This window comes from Tamandua tetradactyla, chromosome 2 (genome assembly GCF_023851605.1).
Source record: "Tamandua tetradactyla isolate mTamTet1 chromosome 2, mTamTet1.pri, whole genome shotgun sequence".
In the NCBI taxonomy this organism is placed as follows: Eukaryota; Metazoa; Chordata; class Mammalia; order Pilosa; family Myrmecophagidae; genus Tamandua; species Tamandua tetradactyla.
Window position 1 is genome coordinate 59401353 of NC_135328.1, and position 24449 is coordinate 59425801.

General features: G+C 48.8%; 1 protein-coding gene across 2 annotated transcripts; it reads right to left on the reverse strand.

Annotated features, from left to right (window-relative positions):
* Nucleotides 1-1107: 1107 nt before the first annotated feature.
* GLIPR2 (GLI pathogenesis related 2) lies at nucleotides 1108-18870 on the reverse strand. Of its 2 annotated transcripts, XM_077147726.1 has the most exons (5): nucleotides 18794-18870; nucleotides 9632-9740; nucleotides 9169-9272; nucleotides 6941-7018; nucleotides 1108-2671 (listed from the first exon to the last, which is right to left on the reverse strand). In XM_077147726.1, the coding sequence occupies exons 1-5, from the start codon at nucleotides 18804-18806 to the stop codon at nucleotides 2511-2513; spliced, it is 465 nt and encodes a 154-aa protein (XP_077003841.1). In that variant the 5' UTR covers nucleotides 18807-18870; the 3' UTR covers nucleotides 1108-2510. The 2 variants fall into 2 exon arrangements, with proteins under 2 accessions (XP_077003841.1, XP_077003842.1); XM_077147727.1 differs by lacking the exons at nucleotides 6941-7018; nucleotides 9169-9272.
* Nucleotides 18871-24449: the final 5579 nt, after the last annotated feature.

Consider the following 24449-nt stretch of genomic DNA (forward strand, 5'->3'; position numbering starts at 1 on the left):
GCCGTCTGGCTACAAAGGAGAGCCGGCAATCTCATTTTCCTTCTGCTCGTGTTAGACTCTGGGGCATTGCTAGCTACAAGAAATCCATTTAAGAAGCAAGATTAATGCCCACCTGATCAGTTAACTTTGCCATATGGCTTTTTTCCAGTCCTAGAAAGCTCCCCTGGCCCAGCTTTTCCCTTATTCTAGCCAACTGAGGAAACAGACTCCAGCCTCAAAAGGCTGGCTGCCGGCCAGCTTCCGCCACCTGGTTATGTATGTATGTGTACGGGGGTGGCAGATAGCTCTAGGAACCACCAGGCAGCTCATTGATTGGTCATTGAGTCCCTGCTGCTTGTGGCCAGTTGCCTGTGTGTGGCTGGGAAAGGACCTGAGCTCAAAGCTCTCCAGCCAGGTCACTTCACTCCACCCATCCTCAGCTTCCTCCTGGCCCAACTCAACATCCCTCAGCAGAGCTGAGTACCTTTAGGGGAGCTATGAGTAGGCTGTGAGAAAAAAACAGAGCAATTCTCGGTTCCGGCAGATGCCTTATGGGAAGGGACCCTAATAACTTAACCTTCAGGGACTATCAATTGACATATCAATTTGTTAGGAAGCTCTGAAGAAAATGAGGGGCTTATTTTAAAGCTACACAGATTTGGCCTGAAACTGGAAAGCTCAGGAACCATTTTTCTTTCAATATCTCCACCTCTTTTGTACCTCTAATGACTGGGCTTCCCACTTCTGTGTATTTTCCACTCATAACTTGAATTGCATATAGCTTTGATTTTCTGTGACCCTATTTTGAACTCATGGCATCCTGATTTTTTTCTGTTCTACTGCAAGCTGGTAAATTATCCCACAATTTCTTTGCTCAAATTCCTGATATCCATGGCCAGCCTAGGGATTGGATGCCCTTGGATCAAGGACCCATTCTCATCCATAGTTGCCCTTTGGAGGTATTTCATATGACTCAAAACATGGCCACTTAAGCAGCATAATCTAAGGGGTGGGAGTGGGGGCACTGGAATATTCGAGGGCTTGAATTATTCAGATAGGAATTCAGAGTCATGGATTGCCTCAGTCACCGATTAAGAATCCGGGTATGAATTACACTGCAGGAAGATATTACACAAAAGAAAGATTTTATTGTCTTCTTAGTCAATATCCCTGGCAGAAATAATGAGCTCAGCATGAGACTGTGTTCACAGTGCAGCACAGACTTCAGAAGCCATGTTTCATTGGCTGGCCCCGCTTAGACTCCTGTAAGCTGGCAACTCCCTAACTGCCACCACCCCCTGCTGTCTTACCAGATGGAGATGCCACAGTTTCAGGGACACTTATCTTGGCATCTGGGTTGGTCCCTCCCTTATAGACTATGTGAAAATGCTATTTAGGAGAACTTTGTATAGTTTGAGGCAAAACACAGAACAAAATTAGCGTCTCTAAGCCCCGGCTTGGGACGTCTCTCTGGAACATTTGGGCCTGTCACACATTCCAGAAGGCAGCATCACACAGCTGCAGCCACAGCTGTCAGGAACAGGCCTGGGCTCCTGCCCTGGGTGTGGGGGGAAGGCAGAGGCTGGAGGGCTTCCTCTTGGGGGCCCAGACTGAGCTCACTCTTACCCCCACACTCACTGACTTCATCTAGCCAGGGCCGATTGGCCAAGAGCCCAGGCAGTATGAGGGGCTGTCTTTCCCAGAGCAGGCCCTGGGCCTCCTAACAGGGGTGGGGTGGGGGAGTTCCAGGCCTAGCCCAGCTCCCCAGAAACCAGGGGTAGTGCCCTGAGCTCTGAAATGTCAGAGGATTTTAAGAAAAAAAAGGTTAGAGGTGGAGAACAGAGTCGTGGTGATAGTGGTATTTTGCTACTTAACCGTAGAAAACTGCAAGGAAGTAAAGCTTTTTTTTTTCCCTCCCCCATTTGTTCTTTGGCAATCCCATTAGAGAATTCCAGGAGGCATGCAGATGACATCATGTCTTACAATTGAGAAATTTCAACAATTCTATGAAATGGAGCCCCTGCCTGTTCCATGTTTTCGATGGAAGTTGCTTTAGATTTTCATGTTTAAAGCTGTTGTTATGTATCACTTATAAATGAGGGTCTGAGACTCTCATATATCTACTAAAAGTAGATTACAATACATGAGGATCACATAAAATCAACTTCACTTCTCAGCATCACAAATATTTGTAATAAAAAAAAGTCTAGGGATGGAGATTATAAGTAAGAAAAGTATAAAAGAAGTTTGCTTAAAAAATAAAAAAGCAAAATTCAAACATTGATTTTTTCCCTCCCAAAATCCAAATAATTGTGGTCTAGGTAAATATCAAGGTAAAATGCTTCATATGCTCATTACTTTGATAAGAATGAGTTCAAGCAGAATTGTATATCCAAGTGTGTGTGCAAGAGACATTCACATATGTCACACACACGCACATACAGCCGCAGGGACAGACACAGCTGGATGATGATCTAGGCACTCGCTATCCATGGTCTTAAGTCTGCCGCCTTCCCATTACGTCTGATAAATTACTTTTTTGGAGGCAAGACGTTTTCTTCGAAGAAGCCCTGATTGACAACATTCCCTGCTGGGAAGTATCTGGCCACCACAAATGAGGACCCGTCACTGGCAGACGCCTTCCCCACTCCCATCTTCTTTGTATTCTTCCATACCATGGCTGTGAAGTGTCCTGTAGGGAAAACAGGCAGGGGGAGAGGGAAACAGGGGTCAGAAAAGCCTTAAGAAGGATGTTTCAAGGGATTCTTGAATGCTTACACCATCTTACCAGGCTCGGGGAGATGCAATCTTCACACACACCCATCAGGGGAAGGAGAGAAAAAACACACTGACTGCCTGATTTTTGGAAGCACCAGGTCCTCTCCATCAACCACCCAGAACTTACCCGCGCCACCATTTTCTGATGCCCGAAGGTTTTGTGGTTTTCCAGAAATCAGGACAAAACCCAGTGACCCCAACAATAGCAACGCCACCCTGCCCAAGTCCTGCCTCTAACCCTTTCCCCAAACTGCCCTCTTCAAGGTCACCAACCATCTCTACATTGCTCCTCAGTGGTCACTTTTCATCCTCATTGTACTGGACAGCACAGGGACGTTGAACACAGTTGACACTTCCCCTTTCCAAAGTCTCTTTTAGGTTCCATTATGCTACACCCTTTGGGCATTCCTCCCATCTCACTGCCTCCTACTTCTCTTTTATCTCATATGGAAATGTCGGAGGATCCCCATTTCCCGGCGCTCAGTCACGGACTTTTCTTTTTCTTGATACACTCCTTAGGCAATTTCTTCTTTCTCTCCCAAATTTACTTCTCCAGCTCAAACCTCTCTTCTGTATTCCAGATACAACTCCTTAATTGAAATTCCTACTTGGATGACTCACAGACATCTCAAATTTAACCTACCTAAACCTCATACTTGATTTTGGCCCCTTGCATCCCTGCCCCCCCGCCACCAGTTTTATTTCTCTCCCAACCCTCCCATTTCCATCAACAGTTCCTCTATCCACACAATGCTAGGGGGTGGTCAGCATTCCTCTACCTTCCTCACCTTCCTCCACTTTAATTCATCATCAAATCCTGAAGAATCTAACTCTAAAATACATCTCAACTCCATCTACTTGTCTCCAATTCACAGTTCTCATTTGGACGAGTGCAAAGGCCCCCTGACTGGTGTCTCTGTGTCACCTTGGTCCCTCCAATTCATTTTCCACTTACATAGCCTGAGTGATATTTTTGAGCCTAAGTATCTGTTGACTTGCCCACTTAAAAATCTTCTGAGAGTTTCCAGTCACACTTAGAATGAGAGTGACTGCTTTGGCCCGGTGGGCTCCTTTCCATTCCTTGAACATACCAGGTTACTTTCCACTCCAGGGCACCTGCACACACTGGCCAAGTGTGACACACTCTTCTGATGACCAACACCCTCTTGTCCTTAGGTCTCAGATCACATGTCACTTTTCAATCTCAGCTCCAGGCTTTCAGCAGCTTCACCAGGTGTCACTGCTTCCATAGGCTGCTTTTCACTAGAGCTCACACCCTTTCTCACACAAGCCATATGTTTTGTACATTGACCCACCCACTCTCTGTCTCCCGGGCAAGAGAGAAGCTGCCATTTATCCACTGATAGCCAAGAAAATGATTAAGGACACAAAGTGCCCATCAGTTGTAAGAATGCCTGCGGCAGCTTTTACAAACAGAAAGGGCTGAGTAATCTTTCCTCTCTCCGGGGAGTTTTCTGTCTCCACAGAGAAAACAAGTGATGGGTATTTAGAGATTAATGATAGGACACAACTTCCTTAGCAACCATCAGTTACACACTGGTTTCTAACACTCGTTGACAAATAAAGCCTCCTCCCTCCCCACCCCCTTTCTTTTCTAAAAGGATTACATCCTCTTCCCTGCTATGGACCCAAACTTCCTAGAATATACCTCTGAAAACAACATTAAATAAATTACAGTATATCCTTAAAAGGGTATATTGTACAACAGTAAGAACGAGAAATTTTTTTTGGTTTGATATGGAACAATCTCTGACAATCTGTTGTGTGAAGAAAGTGAGGGCAAAACAGATCATACACTGACACCAGAGTGCAAAAAAAGAGAAAACATATCCATAAATGATTGCATAAACTCAAAAGCTTCTAGAACGAAACACAAGAAACTGCTAACGCTGGTTGTCTCTGGGAAGAGAGAGTGCTGGGGGACAGGGATGGAAAGGAGATTTTTCACCTTATAGAGCCATTTGCAGCATTCACATTTCAGATCATATAAAAGCATTAATTATTAAGAACAAACAAACAAAACCTACTCATTTACATAGAACATAATAGAGTAATTATACAAGAGTTTCTCTCCACTCTGCACATAGCACAGAACTGTGCCAACTGTGCCCTTGGCTGCAAGGTGCTGACCTGGGAGCAGCTGCCCTGTCATGTGCAGCACAGACCCAGGGAGGGAACCCTGGCAACGGGGCAGCAGGCAGAAGCCGGGGGTGTAGGCCCTGGGGGAGGGCAAGGCTGGACAACGGGTCTGAGGATCTTTAAAGCTCTTGCAAGTCCTGATTACACCATCACCCAAAGCTGCGCCAACGCCTTAGCTCAGGCCCTGTCAGTCCCTAGGCCTCGTCCACCGGCACCTGGGACAGCACAAGGGCTACCTGCGCTGGGATTCTCCTCTTCTAGGGGTGTGGGACGTGAGCAATGGATGGGTGGGTGGAGAGTGGTCATGGGAAGCTATGTTCCATCCCCAGCAGCTCTGCGACTTGCAAGGTACTCAGAGAGAGTCCGCTCTTGAAATAGGAGCCATGGAAACAGCGTTGACAGGGGGAGAGGAGGGAGGAGCAGAGACACAAGAGGCGGCGCCTCTTCTCTCTGGGTCTCAGTTTCTTCCTCTGCAAAGTGGGGAGAATAAAGCCCTTCCTTCAAATGGTGCCATGAGGCTTAAAGGGCAGAGGTGAAAATGGCACTTTATAACTGTCAAGTGGTGTGCACACATGAGAAATAGTAACAACTTGCTCTGAAACATGACCATTGCTTATGAATCTTGCTCATGCGAAAAGTCAATCTAGAAGTGACAAGATGAAACGTTACACAATTTATTAAAAAGAAGAGGAGCTTCTGCCTACACATCTGTAATCACTGGTAGAGGTTCCTACTGCCCCCCCTCACCCAAACATAATTGCTATAGAAATAACAATTCTCACTTAAGGCCCTGGCAGCAGCTGGAGTTAAAGTGAAAGGAGAAATGGCTCAGCAGATGCCTCCACCTCTGTTCCACAGTGCCACTCTCACAGGACTGCAAGAACCCATGCCCAAAAGGGTGAGCAGCAAACCACAGGAAACGATGACTGGTGCCGAGAGCCTGTCACTTCCTGCTTCTGAAGAAATCCTCTAGGAGGGAAGGAGGGGGGCCACAAGCTGTTCTACTCAGGGGTGGGACAGGGGTGGGCAGAGAATTTCCTTTCCGGTCTCCCTGGTACCTCTAGTCAGAGAAACTCACAGCCCCCTTCCCACACCATCCTGTGGCTCAGGCAGAGTCTGAATTGGGTTCGTGGATGTACGAGGACACCTGGCGAGGCCAGCAAAGGGGCAAGAGAAACAGACCCATAAAGCGGTTGGTTGGGCCTTTAACAACGGAAAGTTTAGCACCCACAGTGGAGGCCTAAGGGGAAGCCAGGGCGGTGCCCCTGGGAGGCTCCTCCCCGCATCTGAATCACTGGCTCTCAGAATGCCCCTTAGAGGACACCAGCTTGTCCCTCTCCCTCGGGGACAGGAAAGGGCCGGAACTGACCCAGAGTCATACAACTCAGAAGGGCCAGAACTGAGATTAGATCTAGGTTTCCAGCTTCCCAACCTCACCTGATTCACCAAGTAGAGGGATCCAGGAGTGGGGGACACAGCAGAAGGGAGTGGGGAGGGGGCACGAAGGGAGGAGGGAGTTAAAACCAGAAGAGCGAGTGGCTTGGCCCTTTTCCCGATGGCCCCAGGGAGTCCTTGGCAGGTTAACCAGGAGAACAACATGGACAGAGAAATTTTAGAAATATTACTGTGGCTGCTGGCGAGCAGGATGGGCAGGAGGGAAGCCAGGCTAGAGGTAGGGTGATCAGTTAAAGGGCTGAGGCACCAAGTCAGGAGAGACGCATTCATTATGCAGCTTTAAAAACCCACAGCCTCCTTATGACACACTCTAGTAATCTGATGGGGCAGGCAGCTTAGGTGCTCTTGAGCGTGGGGTAACTAACTCTCTCTGTACATGTGGTGTGTAGCTGAGGCATGTTGGGGAATGGAGACCTTTGCCTTTTGGGCAAAGTAAAAAACAGAAACATGGAAGATATAAAAGGGGAGGGAAATGATTGAGTGTCAGAGGTTAGTTTTCTCCAAAGCCAGACACCCACCCTGCAACCCTGCCCAGGGCCAGGCCACTGGGTGAGACCTTGCCACTCACCAGTTCCTGAGGTGAAGCCAGGCTGCTGGAAGTTGTAGTTCTTGATTTCACTGTACCATCTATCAGCCACCTCTTTCCCTGAATGGAGAAGAAACTGTTCTATATCTCAGTGGCAAACTCAACCCGGCTCCCTATTCCCTCTGTCTCCATTCCCCCCAGACCACCCGCACCACAATTACGCATCTGATAAAGCACCATCGAGTCGAAACATCTTTGGATGTTCCTGGCAGACTCCTAGGGAGTCCTGCCCATGAGCTTGTCCTGGCTGAAGGGAGGGAGATGGGAAGAGTTGGGAGGGCTAGGAGGACTCTCTGTACAATCCTGGGCAAGTCCTTTCTTTTCTGGGCCTTTGTACAACAAAAGGGTTGAATGCATTATAGTCCCAGGGCCTTCTAAAGATGCTCTGAGTTTCTTGGAGACTGCCTTCCATCTCACCTCATGTCTGACTTCTGAAATAGTCACAGGAGTTAAGGGAATTGGGCTGGTTGGTGAGGGTCTCTACATCAGGCAGGAGGGATCTTACTTGGAGCATCCACGAACTCAGCAGGTGGTGATATGAAAAAACCCACAGCTTTCCCAGGGAGCTGCCAATCACAGAGCCAGAGCTAGGCCACCGGGACCTCAGCGCAGTCACACTCAAGCTTCAATGTGTGCATGAATCACCCGGGGGTCTTGTAAAAACCTTGCAGATTTTGATTTCAGTCGGTCCTGAGACTGCCCATGAGCCTGCAAGTCTAATAAGCTCCCGGATGGTGCTGCTGGTCCTTGGATCAGTTTGAGTGGCGAGGCCTTAGAGAGCCACTGACTGCACATTTGCCTCACCTGGGGAGTCTTTGAAAACCTCTGAGACCTGGGCTTTTCGACAGACTCACTGACTCAGTATCTCTGGAGGAAAGACCCAGGCATGGGTGTCCTAGAACTCTGCAGAAGAGTCCAATGTGCAACCAGAGACTATCCGCCCACTTGCCTCCCTGTAGAGATGGGGCCACTGGGGCCTAAGAGGGCAGTGAGTGGGCGTGCGCGGGTCCTTCAGTGGTAAAATTCTCCCCTGCCGTGCGGGAGACCCGGGCTCAATTTCTGGCCCATGCACTTCCCAAACAAACAAAGAAACCAACAAAAATAAACAAACAAAAAAATTCAACAAATGGTGCTGCAATAATGGGATACTCACATGGAAAAAGAAGAACGAAATGTGACCCCACCATACAGCATACAAAAAAGAAAAAAAAATGAGGGCAGCGAGTCACTCAAGCCAGCACAGGGGGCCAGTGCAAGGCTGGACTGGGACCCTGGCTGCAGCTCACAGCTCCTTCCGGCCCTCGCTGGGCTTCCTTGGGTTCACCAGGGGCGAAGCCTGGGGAGAGGGGAGGAGCCTGCAGGCTGAGCGGAGGCCGCAGAGGGAGGGCGCCCGTGCACAGGCCACCCCTCCCGGGGGCCACGGAGGAGCCAGGGGTGCAGGAGGCTCTGGGCAGGTCAGGCCCGGGAAGCCACCAGGGCTGGGATGGTCCTCCCCCTACCCCGGAACTCCCAGGAATGTGAGGCCAGGGAAGGAATGAGTCATTCTCGCTGGCCTTTGGAGAAGCCTTCAGAGGATGAGACACTTTCTCCGTTACTTTCCTAAAAAGCCCCTTCAGGGCCTCCCGAACCAGGAAGCTGAAGAATGTTTGGTCAATGTCGTGGGATCACCATACGAGGCTGAGAACTTGGATGAAGGAAGTGTCATTTCTTTCCTTTTCTCCCCAGGATATAAAAAGCTCTATCGCTTCCTTTCTGATTATACAAGAAATACACCAGCCCTGTAAACACTTTAGAAAACTGTGAAAAAAGTAAAATTCATCTGTGGCTGGGGACGATGCTCTGGTGCGCACAGAATCAGGCTGAGACTTTGCACAGAAGCGGCTGGTCTTCCCCACCCCCGCGCGGCGGCCGTGAAGCTCTTCCAGAAAGGAGGCCGGGCGGTCTGACTCATCCCTGTGTCCCCTGCACCCGGCACTGGCCTGGCCCTGAGCCAGCCATCAGGGAGCTTGCAATGAAATGAAGTTGGCCTCTGGGAGAGACACAAAGGGGAACTGGGGGTTTCCTTTCCCTCGGTGGGCCTGTGGCTATGCCAAGGCAATGAGAAGGGCAGACCTCTGAGATCTTGGAGGACTCAGGGGACAGGAGGGGTCTGAGGCCCTGTCCTAGGCCCTGCTCAGGCAGTGGGGAAGAGAGCCAAGAAAGGAGCCCACCTGTCTGATCGTAGGATGCCCAGGCCAGGTTCTCCCCACACTGGCCACGACTGGACTCCGGGCTGTGTTTGAGTATCCTCGTGCTGGCCAGGGCCTCAGAATACCTGCCAGAGTCCATGGTGCTTCCTCAGAGCAGGCACGGCCCAGGAAAACCTCCCTCCTCCCAAGGTGTGAACCCTACACAGAGAGGGCTGAGCTTCCTTCTCTGCCCAGCGTTCTCGGGGGAAATAGGGTGAACCTCGCACCCACGTCTCCTTCGAACTTCACCACATTCCCATTTCACAGAGGAACCAAACAGGGCTCAGAGGAACGAGGGGCTTGCTTAGGTAAGTGGCAGAGTAGCTACTGAAGCCGGGTTGTAGCTGCCCCCAGAACCCACGTTCCTCCCGCCACTCCCAAGCCCCTCTGACTGCAGCAGCAGCACCGCGGCCGCCCCGAGGCGCCCCTGAGCTCTGGGACTCACTGCTGGGCCTCCTGGTTGAGCTTCTTGCAGAGCTTCAGCGGGGGGACGCCGTGCTGCCGCCGGTACTCGTTGTGGGCCTTCAGGACCTCGTTATTAAACTGCTTAGACGCTGGAATGATTTCAAAATGGAGAATGTCTCTGTGCAGAGAAAAGACTCACCAGAAGCATGACGGCACGTTTCAGAGCCACAGACGGCTCGAAGCTCGGGCCACAAGGTCAGGCTGCTGCTCCCCTCCCCACGCCTCGCCCCCCAGCTGAACGGGCCACCATGGTGCCCTGCCCCACACCTCTGCTTATACTCTCTCCACCTCCACATCTCTGCACACCCGAACCTCATGGATTCCACGGGTCTCATGAGGCCACACTAGGGATCTGGGTCTTTATCTAAGGCAACGGGAATTCACTGAAGCGCGGGGCACAGGGGAGTGAGCTGACTGGATTTGTTTCTGAAAGAGCCTGCTGAGTGGAGGATGGGTTGGAAAAGTGCAGAGCAGATAGATGTTGGGGAATGGGCAGTCAACAACAGGACTTCGGACAGAAAATGCTGGAAGGAGAATGGAAGTCTCAGACAGGACGTACGGGGAGTGGTGGGCAGTGGGGAGGGCTGGAGCTGGGAGCACAGAGAGAAGAGGCCTGGCTCGGGTAGCGCGGTGCCACCTTGGGCTGGTAGGACCAAGAGGACAGAAGGAAGAAGGAGAAGAGGACCCTGGAAGGGCAGCTTTGAGGATGTGGAATGAAGGGAGACGGTATAAAAGAAAGCAGTATATAACAGAGAAGATAGGATTTAACAAATGAGTATGACTGCTGAATCATTATGTTGATATTCCTTTTGGTCTCCAGTGTCTTGGAGCAGCTAGAAGGAAAAATGAAAAATCGTGGAATTGTAATCCATATACAAACTTTAAAATCTGTTACATAACTACTTGTTAAAATGCACTTGGAAATTTATTGCTTTTTTTTTGTATATGTGCTGTTTTTCACAATAAATAATGTTTACAAAGAAAAGAAGGTGGTGGTAATGGTGTAGCTGATGTTCAGCTGGGCCCAGGGCTGAAGTGGGAGAAGAAGGGTGGCCTGCACCCAGCTGGGTCATGACCTCAGAAAGGGAAAGTTCAAGGGTGAGGGAGGGTGAAGCCAAGGGCTGACAAGTCCAAAAGTGGACAGAAGTCACACCAGTTTGGATCTGAAATGGAGCCCCATCCATCCAACAACCTCTATCCATTGATTCATCATCCACCCAACCTCCTCATTTATCTAGCATGCTTATACATCCAACTCCAATCCACTCACCCATTCATTCATACATTGATTCATCTGCCCCTGAAGGCTTCCTCAGGTCCTGTTTTGTGTGCTGGGGGTCCAGAGACAAATCAGCTACACCCTGTCCTCAGAGAGCGCACGTACCAGAAGAGAGATGGCCTCGTGAACACTCACTAGCAAGCAGAGTGTTAAGTGCCAAGGAGCACGTGAGCACAGGTGCAAGAACTCAGAGAAGCATGACCTAACACAGGTTGCGGGATCAGGGAGGAGGTGACACCTGATTTGAGGCTCCAAAGAAGGCTGGACAGAAGTTACCAGGCTAAGATTGTACAGCTGCTGAGAGCCAGCCTTAGGAATTTCTACCTCTTTGGAAATGGGGGTCAATGGGTGAGCTGTGACTGATGGCCATGGAGGGCCCTTAAACTGAGCTGATGCCACCTAGAAAGGAACCTGCCTCCTGTGGCCGGGTGAGGGGTGGTAGACAGGAAGGAAGCATTGCCCCAGGTCACGTTTACCAGTCACCTTTCTTCTCTGCTGCCTTGTCACCCCAGTGGCTGAAGGGATGACCCCACAGGATGTTCCCTTCCCCTCCCCCTCAGCCAGATCTCCCTGTCTCCTGGGACTTCAAATCAAATTCCACTGGTCTTCTAAGGGGATCCCAAGGGAAGAAGACCCAGGGCCCATCCTCAGAGAGCTTCGAGTGAGATGTAGACCCAGGAGAGGTGAGGATAACTGCATGCCATTAGTTGCCCATTAGCGTTGGCGTGGGCAAACTGGCCAAGGGGTTTCTGCAACACTGACAAAGAGTGGTACCGACCTTGAGACCTCAAGGACACTGGGGCTCTGGGGAGCAGCTAGGTGAGGTCCAGTCACAGTGAAGTGGAGACAGACAGGGACCACAGGTGGGACCCGAATGCCAGGACTTTGGAAGTTTTTGTTGACAGGCAGAGATGGGGGGACATTGTGAACAAAGGTGTGGAAAATGATGGGAAAGATGAGGAAACTGGGCACAAGGCAGAGGGGCAAAGCCACAAACCATTAGGTCTTTGTGGCCAAGAGTAAGGCCTGGCCCTGGTTGGTATGAAAGACAAAGATTTCAGGTTGAACACATGAAAGCAGTATTTGGGACAGTGGAGTCAATGTGACTTTTAAAGAATATCTTATGTGGAAATGGCATAAGCCACAGCAACTTGGGAGAACCAGCTGGGGCTCTCAGATGACAGTAGGCTAAGAAGGAGTTGGCAGGGTGGCATGGCAGCCAGAAGCCCACAGGCTCCTGGGCAAGGGGCGGCGTGCACTGCGCGAGCTGTCCCCAGCTGGCAGTTCACCCAGCCCGGCCCCTGCTCATTGTAAGAGGCAGTGACAATTTGGATTGTGTCCATAGCCAGTGATAGGTGGGGAAGGGGCTGCAAACAGGATCTCATAAGGAATGGTTGCAAGTACTGGGTGTGCTCATCCTGGAGAAGAGGAGACCTAGGAGAAGACGCAGCAGATGGCCCCGATGAATCCCAAGGCCCCACAGGGCAAAGCTGGGGCCAGTGGATGGAAGGGGGCAGGGTGATAGATTTCAGTTCAGCAGAAGAAAGGCCTTTCTCTCAGTCAAAGCTCTCTGAACACTGAAAGGGCAACCTCACAAGGTAGTGAGTTCTCCATCACGGGAGGATCAAGCAGATGAGACTTTCTCAGAGGGATTCAGGCACTGGGTAGAGGACTCAGGCTGTTGACCTTCAAGTCCCCTCTAGTCTGGAGACCCCATAAAGTCCCATCGAGGTGGGGGTGAGAGGAGACAAGATGACCAATTGACCCCAGACTTCCAGGATTTACAATTTCTCTAAGGAGACTGAGAGGTCACAGTGGGTGCAGGGGCAAAGATGGGCCCATCTTCAAGTCCCTTTCAGTTCTCATGTCACAGAGAGGCCACAACGGGTCTAGTAGGACACTGCTGGAGATGCATGACACCAAGTGGCTCGGGTACTGGTGACCACGGATGTATCAAGGAGGGCTCACTGGAGGAGGTATTCCTAGATTAGGAGGAATGAGATGAGACAAAGGACCCAGAAAAGGCAAGGTTGGACGAGACCTACACCCTTGGGGCTGTGAGGAGCAGGAGGAGATAAGGGAGTGGGAGGATAGCTAAGGGGGAGCCAGTTTGAGGGTAGCCCTGACAGCCAGGGACAGTGCACACTGGATCCTGCAGTGCTGTGGGCCCTACAGTCTCCTCGGCAGAGAGGGACATATAAGGCTGCTAAAAACTAGGTCATTGCATTCCCAGAATGTGGAAAGTAAAAGGGAAACAAAAGTGAAAGTTCCTGTGCCCACCCGAAGCTTGGTGCTTAGAAGCCAGAGCCGGGTATTGTCCCCAGCAGGACTGTGTTCCCTGAATCACGGTTCTCAGGAAGAGGTCCAGAGGTCTTTCTTGTGAGCAAGGGGGAGGAGGTGTGGGGGCCCACACCTAGTGCTGGCCCTTGGAGTCCCCTCCCACCACGGCAGCCAGTCCCCGCCACGTGCCTCCTCTGAGCAGGGTTTCAGCCCCAGGGAAGCAAGATATGGCCAGCGACCACACCCTGACTTGTAGAAAAACTCATAAGTACAGATAAGCATAAAGAAAAAAGGTCACAGAAAGCCCACCCACTCCTGTGTTAGGCAGGGAGAGTCCTCACAGCAACCTCATGATGGGGGAAGGGCAGGGATGGCCGTACTCTTTCATGGGACGGTAAACTGAGGCTCAGAGCAGTCACATGGCCTCAGAGGGCCAGCCTGGAATGTGTGAGGGGCCAGTCTATTTGTTCTCTGCTGTACTTTTCTTTCACTTGCTGACCAACCATTTCATTCATTTACTTCTCATACCCTGTGGGAGCTTCCACTACTGTACCCTTTTGTTTTTTTTTCTTTTTCTGGATGAGGCAACTGAGGATCGAGGAGTGAAGTAATCTGCTCAACTTGTCCCAGATGGGTCCATCAGGAGGGGAGCTGGGTCTGATGCCCTTAGCCCCACACCATACCCCAGAGGAGCAGGCTCGGAAGGGCAGCCAGACTTAGGCTCAGCGGGGACAGCTGAGGGGTGGAGGAATGTGGGCCCAGGGTTGGCAACTGCCTTCCAATCTCTGAAGGAAGGAAGAAGAGGAAGGAAGAGGAGAAAAGAGCTGTAATTTCTCAAGAACCTCTTCTGTGCCAAGCCATTTCTAGACTGACCTGCCCACGGGGCCTGAGAGGGCTTGTCAGGGACTGAGGAGTAGAAGCTGCAGGGGGCAGATTTGGGGCTGAAAGGAGGAAGGGGCTACCTCGGCATGGCAAGCCCCCTGTCCCTGAGGGATTAAGCGGTCCAGACACCCTAGGTGGGCTGAACTGGGGTCCCTTTGGGGCCTGAGCCTCTACTGCTTGAGAAGGATTCTGTGTCCCTCCTCCCAGCCTTGGGTCTTGGCTGGGGACAGGCTCATCTCTCAGGATCGGTCCTTCTCTTCTGCAACCTGAGTCCAGCCCACCTCATTTCTCTGCCCTCTCCAGACTCCCCACAAAAGAGGCCCGCGGCAACTGTGCCTACAGAAGGGGTTCAAGGACAGGACAGGACGTGTGCACTGGTCTCTTCTGTCCTGTTGGCGATAGGCTGGAAGCATCTCGGGCCTGCCTCTGAGGCAAATCTGTTTTGCTTGTTTATCAGAAAAAAAGTTGGGGTGCGGTGAGGGGATGGAGGGTGAGTTCTACAGGGGTCCCTGCTCTTTAAGCCTGGGTTCCAGGAAATTCAAGAGGCAAATCCCAACTCTGCTTTTTACTAGCTGTGTGATTTCAGACAAGTTACTTATTCACTCTGTGTCTCATTTCCCCCTTCCATCCAATAGGAATAACAGAATCCACCTCGTAGGGCTGTTGTAAATGAATTAATTCATGTAAATGCTTTAGAACCGTTCTGGAATACAGTGAAGATATTAAATCCCATCTATGATTATTGTCATTACTACTGGCCCAAGGCCTAAAGGCCTCCGGCCTTGGAAAAACCTGCTCCGGTTTTTCCTCTGCTGTGAATGTGCGCAGAGCTGCTAGCATAGAAATGGATCTTGGAAAACCTCGGGGCTGGGATGCTTGCTGAGTGACTGAGCAAGTGAACAAATAAATGAGATTCTCACATCAGCACAGGGAAGAAACAAGGATAGGATTTCTCTTCTCAATTACAGATCAGGAACCTGAGGTCTTCAGGGTGTAGAGTAGGAGACAGCCAGGTCTAAGAAGGGCCCCTTTTGACACCCCACTCCAAATCTCCCACTTTTTCCACTTTCCATAGTTCCTCTGTTCCTCAGGCAAAACTGATCTCCCCTGAGAAGGGGATGCCCATATTCTGGGGGATTTCCCTAGGCTGCCGCCCTCTCCCCTCCCAGGCAGGGGGAGAGGTTGCTCTGGCCAGTAGAGAAACGCCCCCCGCCCATCTCCAGCCCCTCAGGCCCCCAGCCACTCATGGCCTCGAGGCACTGGGCTGACCCCTGCCCCTCTGGGCCCCAGGCTCCCCAACTGAGTGAAAAGGAAGGAGGACAGCTGCGTTTTTTCAGAATGTCTTCAAAACAGGGAATCCCTTTCTTTGAATGAATTCTTCAACAAAATCGACATATGAAATGGAGCTACGGGGGTCGAGCTGGCACACACAGCTGCCCCCTGCATGAGGGCCCCTCTCAGCAGAAAAGTCTTGGGCTAGTTGGTCCCTAAAGGCCTTTCTACTCTGACATTTTGTAGAGCTGGGAAATGTGGGGTAAGGAGCAGTAAGATTCCTAGGAGATGATAAGAGGGTGTGTGGAGGCACCTGCTAGGTAGAGAGAGAGAGGACATACAAGTTTGGAAGTCAGAGAGTTGGGTTCAATTCAAAATCCACTTACTGGACAAGGTGGAAGCTTGGGCAAGGTAGCCAATCTCTGTAAAGCAATAAAATGGGTTGATAATAACTGCCTTGCAGGACTAACAAAGGTTGGTAATATATACATAAAATATCTAACTCCATGCTTGGCATGCAATAAGAGCTTCATAACTGGTAATCAAGTTATCAGGGGTAAGAGGCTTGCATTGAGTGCCAGGCCATTGCCCTTCTCTGACTCCATCACACTTGCTATAAACTAAAGCCTAGTGGGGAGATCAGGGTTAGGAGCAGGACCTAGAATTCTAGGTCAAGCATCTTCGGGAATTTAGGCTGTCTCAGGTGTGCGATGATTTTTCAGCAACACCAGATATGCCAGCAGCTCTTGTTAAAGATGAAAAGAGAATGGTTCCTATGTAGTAATGAGGACACTGAAGCCCATAAGGAACTACACAGAGTGCAGGTGGATACTCATCTGGGAGGGCTGCCTGACCTGAGGGCTGAGACAGCAGCCCTGGCTGGTGGCCTGAACTTCAAGGTTGGGCCTGTGCTGAGGGCCTGGGCCACCACGGTCACCCAGAAAAGTCACTTTCTCTTGGGGACTCTCAGAGGAGCCAGACACCATCCAGGGGGCTCAAAGTCCTTCAGGAGAGGACAAATAAAATGCATGTGGCAATGAGGAAGACAGGCCTGGGCCCGGATTCTGCCAGGTCCTCGGGTATGTGTGTGTGGTAGTGACGGTGGGTGGGGGGGACACCTGCCTGGACCAGTTCTAACCTGCTTTCTACTACTGTCCCCTCCTGTCTTCTGAGTGAGAAGCTGTCCTCATCTGAAATCTGTCCAACCCTGCATCTCCAGGCCTAGAAGTCGTCACTGCTGTCCTACACCCAGAATCACACCTCTGACCTTTCCCTCTCATTCACCAAGTCTGCTCAAGGCCGCCACCTCTCAGATCCATCCCCTCCTCTCCTCCAGCCCCCAGCGCCACCCTAGATGTCTTCCTCATCACTTGCCGGGGTAACTGCAGCAGGGTTCCCCCGGCCCCTCACCTCCGCTCTTTGCTCATCCTAAGCACCTTCCTGCTGGCACAGCTCTAGGCTTTCCACTCCTAGGCTGATGCCCTTTGGTGACATCCCAGCTTGCATAGGATAGAGGGCAAATTCCTAAGACATTCTGGGACTTGACCACCTCTTCCAAGAAGCCTTCCATGGGCTCCCTTTTGAAGGAGATCTTTTCCTCTATTGAGCTCACCCTTCTTCACTTGCACCTGTCTTGTGGCTTGGATTACTTTCCACCTCCTACTGGAGCCATGTGTGGCCTCTGTATCTCCCTAATCAGCTTCATTTATTCATTTCACGATCTAAATGGGAAGAGGGGCCATGCCCTCCACAGCACTAGGTCCACAGCTTGGTACAGAGCTGATACATGGCCAAATGGAGGGAAGGGAGGGAAAGGAGGGAAGGATAGGATAGATGGATGAACAGATTAAAGGAGGGACAGAGCTGAATATTAGTAATTTTGAAAAACTGATTCTTAGGGAAAAAACTAGAAACAACAGATTGAAATGTAGCTTAGAGAATATGGGTTTTCTCCCAAATCCGAGGAGAAAGGAGTTGGATTTCCCAAGTAGAGATCTCAAAATGCTCTCTCTCATTTGCCATGCTCTTGCCCCATCACCACCTATCATCCTCTTCTTTAATTATAAGACAATCCCCTATATCACCTTTCTAGACAGAACCACAGGTTTCCAGAACTGCAAGGGACCCTGGAGATCGTCTGGGCCACCCCCATTGTACAGATGGGGAAACTGAGGATTAGGGGGAAAGAGCCTTCTCAAGAGCATACAGCAAGTGATCAGCAGAGCTGGGGCTGAAAGCCAGACCTGTCACTATAGCCCAATGAAAGGCAGGGTAGGGCCAATGCCATAGAAAGCCGCTTATTCTCCCTGCTGGGATCACAGACAGCTGGGATAGGGTTAAATTACTCAGGATCTTGGAGGACAAATTCAAGAATCCCTTCTGAGACTGATAAGCCCACTATTCCCTGAAGAAGGGCTACTGAGCTCTGTTTATTTCAACAGGTGTTTATTAAGAGCGTCCTATGAGCTGGGAGCCATACGGGGAGAAACCTGGTCTGTGACTGCCAGGAGTGGAGTCTGTGGGAAACAGATCCATGGCTGGATACTAGTGTGAACATCCTGTGAAAAGGCTGCAAAGAGGTCACACAGGGTAGAGCTGGAGGCATCCATGATAAGCTTCCAGGTCAGAAGTTGAGTCTAGAAGGATGGGGAGGATTTCCAGCCCCAGAGAAGGGGGAAAGACCAGTGATGGTGGCTGTGAGTGCTAGAAAAGGGAACCTAGAGGGGAAAAGTGGAACAGGAAGGCTTGCTTGAGTTTCAGGTAAAGGGTGATAACCAACTCCTAGAGTGGGGGAAGGCAGATCTAGAGATAGTGCACTTTTCCATCCTGCAGACAATGGATGGAAGGTGTTAGGCAGGAAGTGACCAGATGAGCTCTGTGAGCATTTGGAAAGCTCACCCTGGCAGGCACGGTGGTGAGGATGGGCTGCCACAGGCCAGCGACCTGTCAGCACCTCTGTACTAGGGACGACCTAGCTGAGCCTGGCACAGGGCCTGCAGCATAGGGGACCCTCCGTGGAGGACGAACAAACGAAAGAATGCAAAGGATGCTCAGAGCTGTTCTTAGGAGGGTTGGAAGGGGCACGCTGATGTCAATTTGGTTGCTTTTTCCAACTCGAACTCTGTGCTCATCCTGAAACAAAGCAATAGCCACGCCTTGGACCCGCGCTAAACGCTAATCCCATCAGCGCCCGGAAAGTAATCTCTGGTTCGCAGATAGGGGGCCCTCCCTGGGTCTCGCCTTCCTTCTATCAGCGGCCAGAGGCCACCTCAGCTTCCTGGCTGCCTCGGAAACTACCCGCGCGCCCCCTCCACCCCACTCCTGACACAGCCCGCCGCGGAGGTGGAGGGGAGCGAGAGGGGGGCGAATGGGAGCCCAGGGCTCCAGAGCCAGCTCCCACCCCAGACCCGGCCGGCCCAGCGGTCTCACCTGACTTGCCCATGGCCGGCTCTGCGCGCTCGTCGGCTCCCGCTGCGGCTTCGACTGCGCTCCCTCTTCGGCCCCGCGGCGCTCCGAGTGTGCAGGAGGCCGGGCGACCACGGCCCCTCCCCCGGCGCGGCCCGGCCCCCGCCTTATAAGGCAGTGACAGCTGCAGGCAGAGGCGCCTGGGGCCACCCCGCGGGCCGCCTGGAGAAGGCGCAGTGCGCCTCGCGAGCCTCTCGGCCCCTTTCCGAGAACTTTCCTCTTTGCGCGTCAAAGAGACCTTAGCGACTGCCCGGCCTCCCGGATCTCAGCCCAGAGATGTCCCATCTCAGGATCAGAGCGTGGGGCGGGGGGCTGGGATTTGTAGGGGAAGCCAGCTCCTCCCTCGGGGCTCCCGGTAGCTCCTTTGCGGCTGGCGTGCTCCAGGGATCTCGGTGCGATCACTGCGCTGGGGACCTCCAGCTGGTGGCGCCAGAGGTCGGGGCTCCCCCTGCCTGGGCCCCACCCTCGAAATACCTCGAGCCGAAGTTGGTCCCCTATCCCTCCCCAGCGACACCAAGCTCCGAAGGGCGTATCCATCTGGGGAGAGTGGGGAGGCAGCTTCTCTCCTCAGTCATACCCTTTGAGGTGAAAGGTCTGGTGCAAGTTTGGATACTTCCTAACTCCTGCGTGGGCCACCCCCCTGAGGCTCCCGCATCCTGGCTCTGACTTATCCACTTGAACCTCACTGCATTTGAGACCAACCTAAATTCTCCACCTCTGGAGTCTGGTCCTTGACTTGTCTTCTCTGCTGCCTGATTTTATCCCAGCTCTGGTCAAACGAGAGTTCTTGATATCCCCCAAATATGTACTGGAGTTTCCCACAACCATGCCTTTGCTCAGGCTGTTCGCTGGGCCTTGGGAGTGCTCGCCCATCTCTGCCCATGCGAGTCCTATCCGTCCCTCAGGTCTGAGGATCCCTTCAACTTTCAGATTCCCTGACATCTGGGGACCATGGAAGCAGTGGTTAGTGCACACCTGGTGTTAGGGAGACTTGGTCCCACTCATGGCCCCATCCCTTTGTAAGAACACTTCCATGAGGTTTCCATGAGACTCCTTGCACAGCTCCATACTGGGGTAGGAGCTCAGCAAACCCCAGTGGAAGGGAGCTAACTTTTCCTACCTTAAGACCTTTCAATAAGTAGGCACTGAAGTGAGTTGACCTGCTGGTGAATTTGCAAGGGCTTTCAACTGTCCAGCAGAGCTATAGTAGGGTACGGCACTCGTCCTCTTTACTCTTTTACCCATGACAGGCCAAAGGAGTGTGGGAATCAATGTATTCCAGTACATCCCAACAATATTAGAGAGGGCCAAGACAGTACCCCCTCTCTAATTATGAGTCAAAGGGTACTTCTGGTCCCATTTGGGATCTAACCCCCTCTTCCAATTCCCTCTCCCATTTTGCAAACAAATCCCCATTGGAATGACCAAATGAACCAGCAGGAAGAATTCCATTTCACTCCTAGAATTTCTAGAAAGCTTCCATGTAACCAAAACTTCAAGGCCATGGGCAAAGACAGGTAAGCACAATGGAGTCACTACTGAAAGCAGAGGAAAACCCATCTGGTAGTCATCAAGTTGCATTCACATCTGCTTGGTTCAGCAATGAGGGCTGGAGGTGAGAGAGGGCCTGAGAGTAGGTGGGGGACAAATTCCCACCTTACTGGCATTTTTGGAGTCTGTGTGGGATAGGATGCTCTGGGCTCTTAGAGCTGGGTTAGCAGCAGGAAGGGACAATATGCTGAATGGCATCAGGGCAGTGCCAAAGTTAACTCCTACAAAGGGCTGTGGGCTGGTTGGAGATGGAGTCACTATCCAGCTGGTGCCCTGGGCAGCAGACATAGATAAGCAACAAATGGCAACACAAAGAAGAGGGACTGATACAAACTTCCTGCAGTTTATCCTTTTCTTTCTTTCTTTCTTTTTTTTTGATTGTGTGTCCTATTTAAGAACTTGCCTACTCCAAGACTGAAGATTTTCTCCTATTGTGATTTCTCCTTCTGTCATGGTTAGGGACAGGTGTCAACTTGGCCAAGTTATGGTACCTGTTCATCTGATTGGGCAAGCACTGGCCTGTCTGTTGCAATGAGGACATTTCATAGGATTAGGTCATGATCATGTCAGCTACATCCACAGCTGATTCCATTTGTAATCAGCCAAAGGGGAGTGTCTTCTGCAATTAGTGATGCTAAATCCAATCATGGGAAGCCTTTTAAGGAGGACTCAGAGGAGACAGGTTCCATTCCTGCTTTGGCTGGTGAGCCTCTCCTGTGGAGTTCATCCAGGCCATCCATTGGAGTCATCGGCTTCGCAGCCTGCCCTGTGGATTTTGGACTCTGCATTCCTACGGTCACGTGAGACACTTTCATAAATTTTATATTTGCAAGTGTTCCCTGTTGATTCTGTTTCTCTAGAGAACCCTAACTAATACACCTTCTTTTAGAAGTTTTACAGTTGTAACTCTTACATTCATTTTGAGTTAATTATGGTGTATGGTATGAAGGGTTGTAGCATTCTCCCTCCTTCTTTCCATTCCCACTTCCCTCCCTTTTTTTTTTCTTTTCCTTCCTCACTTTCTTCTCTCCACACATGAATATCCAGCTGTTCCAGTATCATTTTTGAAAAGATTATCCTTTCCCAGTTGGCCGTATATATATGGGTCTATTTCTGGACTCTCTATTCTGTTCCATTGAATATATAAATATGTATCAATGTATACACACACACACTAACACCACACTGCCCAGTTTACTGTAGCTTATAAGTGTTATAAGTGTTAAAATCAGATAGTGTAAATCATCCAATTCTTTTTTCTTTTCAAAGTTGTTTTGTTCATTTTAGTTATTTTGTACTTCCATATAAATTTTAGAATAGGCTTGTCAATTACTAAGGGAAAAAAGCCTGTTGGAATTTTGATTGGCATTGCATTACTTTATCGATAAACTTGGGAAGAATCTCTCAACACTATCAAGCTTGCTGATCCATCAGCACAGTATATTTTTTCATTTATTTATGTCTTCTTTAACTTCTCTCACTTTTTTGGGACATTGGTCTGTAGTTTTCTATTCTTTTTTTTTTTTAATCTACTCAATTTATTTTAACATTTGTCCCCCCTATTACCTATTCTTGTAATGTCTTTTTCTGATTTGAGGGTAAGGGTAAAACTGACCTCATTGTATAAATTGTAAAGTTCTCTCTCCTCGTCTGTTTTCTGGAAGAGTTTGTATAGAATTAGTTTTCTTTCTTAAATATTTGCTAGAAATCATCAATGAAGCCATCAAGGCATGGAGGTCGGTTGTTTCTTTGGGGGGGAGGTAGCAATTAGGGTTTAACTACAAATTCAGCTTTGTTAACAAATACAGAAACATTTAAATGATCTATTTCTACTTCAATGAATTTTGGTCGTTATATCTTTTACATAATTTTTCCGTTTTCATCAAAACTGTCAAATTTATAGGTACAAAGTTGTTAAATATTTTGTCATCCTTTCACTGTGTGTGTGATCTGATTGAGGTCCCCTTTATAATTCCTGATGTTGGTAATTTGTATCTTTTAGAGGTTTATCAATACAATTGATTTAATAAGAACTAGCTTTTTTTTTTCCTGTTATTTTCCTATTTACTATTTTATTGATTTCTATTTTTTTCTTTTTCTTACTTTGGGTTTAATTTGTTCTTTTTCCAATTTAAGGTAGATGGCGATGATGTTAAACCATTCTTCTTCTAACATTAGTGTTTAGTGTTATAAAATTTTCTCTAAGCTATCTTTATCTGCATGCCACCAAATTTGATATGTTTTCATTGTCATTCAGTTCAAAATAATGTATTATTTCTCTCATAATTTATTCTTTGATCTATGGGTTATTTCAAAATGTTATTTAGTTTCCAAATATTAGGGAATTTTCCAGATATCTTGTTACTGAGTCCCATTTTAATTCCATTGTGGTCGGAGTATATACTTCAGATTGTTTCAGTCCTTTTGCATTTACTAGGAATTGTTTTATATCCCAGAATGGGCCTATCTTGGTAAATATTCTGTGCATATTTGAAAAGACTGTGTGTTCTATTGTTATTGGATGAATGTTCCATAAATACCAATTAGGTAAAGTTGGTTGCTAGTGTTAAGTCTTTATATTCCTACTGACTTTCTGGTTACTTACTTGTTCAGTCACATAGTAACAGAGGGATGTTGAACTCTTCAGCTATGATTATAGATTTATCTATTTCTCCTTTAAGTTCTATCAAATTTGAAGCTTTTTATTCAGGGTATAAACATTTACAATTCTTACATCTTCTTGTCTTATATACAAATCTTATAGCATTCAGGGCATAAATATTTACAATTCTTATATCATCTTGATAAAATTGCTATTTTATCATTATGGAGTTTCTATCTTTGGTAACTAATATTCTTTCCTGTGAAATTACTTTGATATTAATATACCCATTCTAATTTTCTTTAAAATAATGCTAGTGGCTTTGTCTTAAATTCCATCTTTTTACTTCTAACCTATCTATTTCTTTATATTAAAAACAGGCAGTTTGTAGTTCACAGTATGTAGCTGGGTCCTTCTTTTCATCCAGCCTGACATTATGTGCTTTTAAATTTATGTGTTGAGACCATTTATATTTAATAACATTATTTTCAAATTTCTCAGGAACAAATAAAAAGTTGATCAAACATTAAGCATTAAAGTAAACCAGGATAAACTCCTCAAAGTAGAAACTGTTTAGTCAAATCTTCTGAAAACAATATATTAAAATGAAAACATAATAACAAAAGATTAACTGAAAAATCTTTGAACCGTTTAGAAATTTTTGAAGAATTCCTCCTAGAGAACTGAAAGGCAAAACTAAAAGAGGAATTGCAGAACTTTAGAAAAGAACGACAATTAGAATACTCATAATGGTTAAGAGCATGGGGCGTAGGCTTGGAGTCTAATGGCCCAAGTCTACTGCCGTCACTAACTGCGTGAATCTGGTTAAGGTCCTGGAGCCTGCCCATGTCTCAGATTTCTTTCATGTAAAATGAGAATAGCAATACCTATCTTACAGGATTTTACTTTAGATTAAATGAGATGACACTCAAGAAAGTAAAAAGACAGCCTACGCAATGGGAGTCAACATTTGAAAACAATATCTCTGATAAGGGTTTAGTATCCAGAATATATAAAGAGATTGTTCAACAAAAAGACAAAAACCCAATTGCAAAATGGGCAAAAGACATGAACAGACATTTCTCAGAAGAGAAAATACAAATGGCTAAATGGCACATGAAAGATGCTCAACTTCCCTGGCTATTATGGAAATGCAAATCAAAACCACAATGAGATACCATCTCACACCCACCAGAATAGCCGTTGTCAAAACAGAAAACAACAAGTGCTGGAGAGGATGTGGAGAAAGAGGCACACTTATTCATTGTTGGTGGGAATGTAAAATGGTATAACCGCTGTGGAAGGTGTTTTGGCAGTTCCTCAGGAAGCTAAGTATAGAATTGCCATTGCCAGGTATCTGCTCAGAGGACATGAGGGCAAGGACACAAATGGATATTTGCACACCAATGTTTACAGCAGCATTATTTACAATTGCCAAGGGATGGAAACAGCCCAAATGTCCATCAA

Excerpts from the sequence above, each read along its gene's own strand:
- GLIPR2 (XM_077147726.1), bottom strand. Across the intron at positions 9,273-9,631 it reads CTCAACCAGGAGGCCCAGCA|GTATTCTGAGGCCCTGGCCA; the intron begins GTGAGTCCCAGA and ends GGACTCTGGCAG. Across the intron at positions 2,672-6,940 it reads TGGCTTCACCTCAGGAACTG|GACACTTCACAGCCATGGTA; the intron begins GTGAGTGGCAAG and ends TTTTCCCTACAG.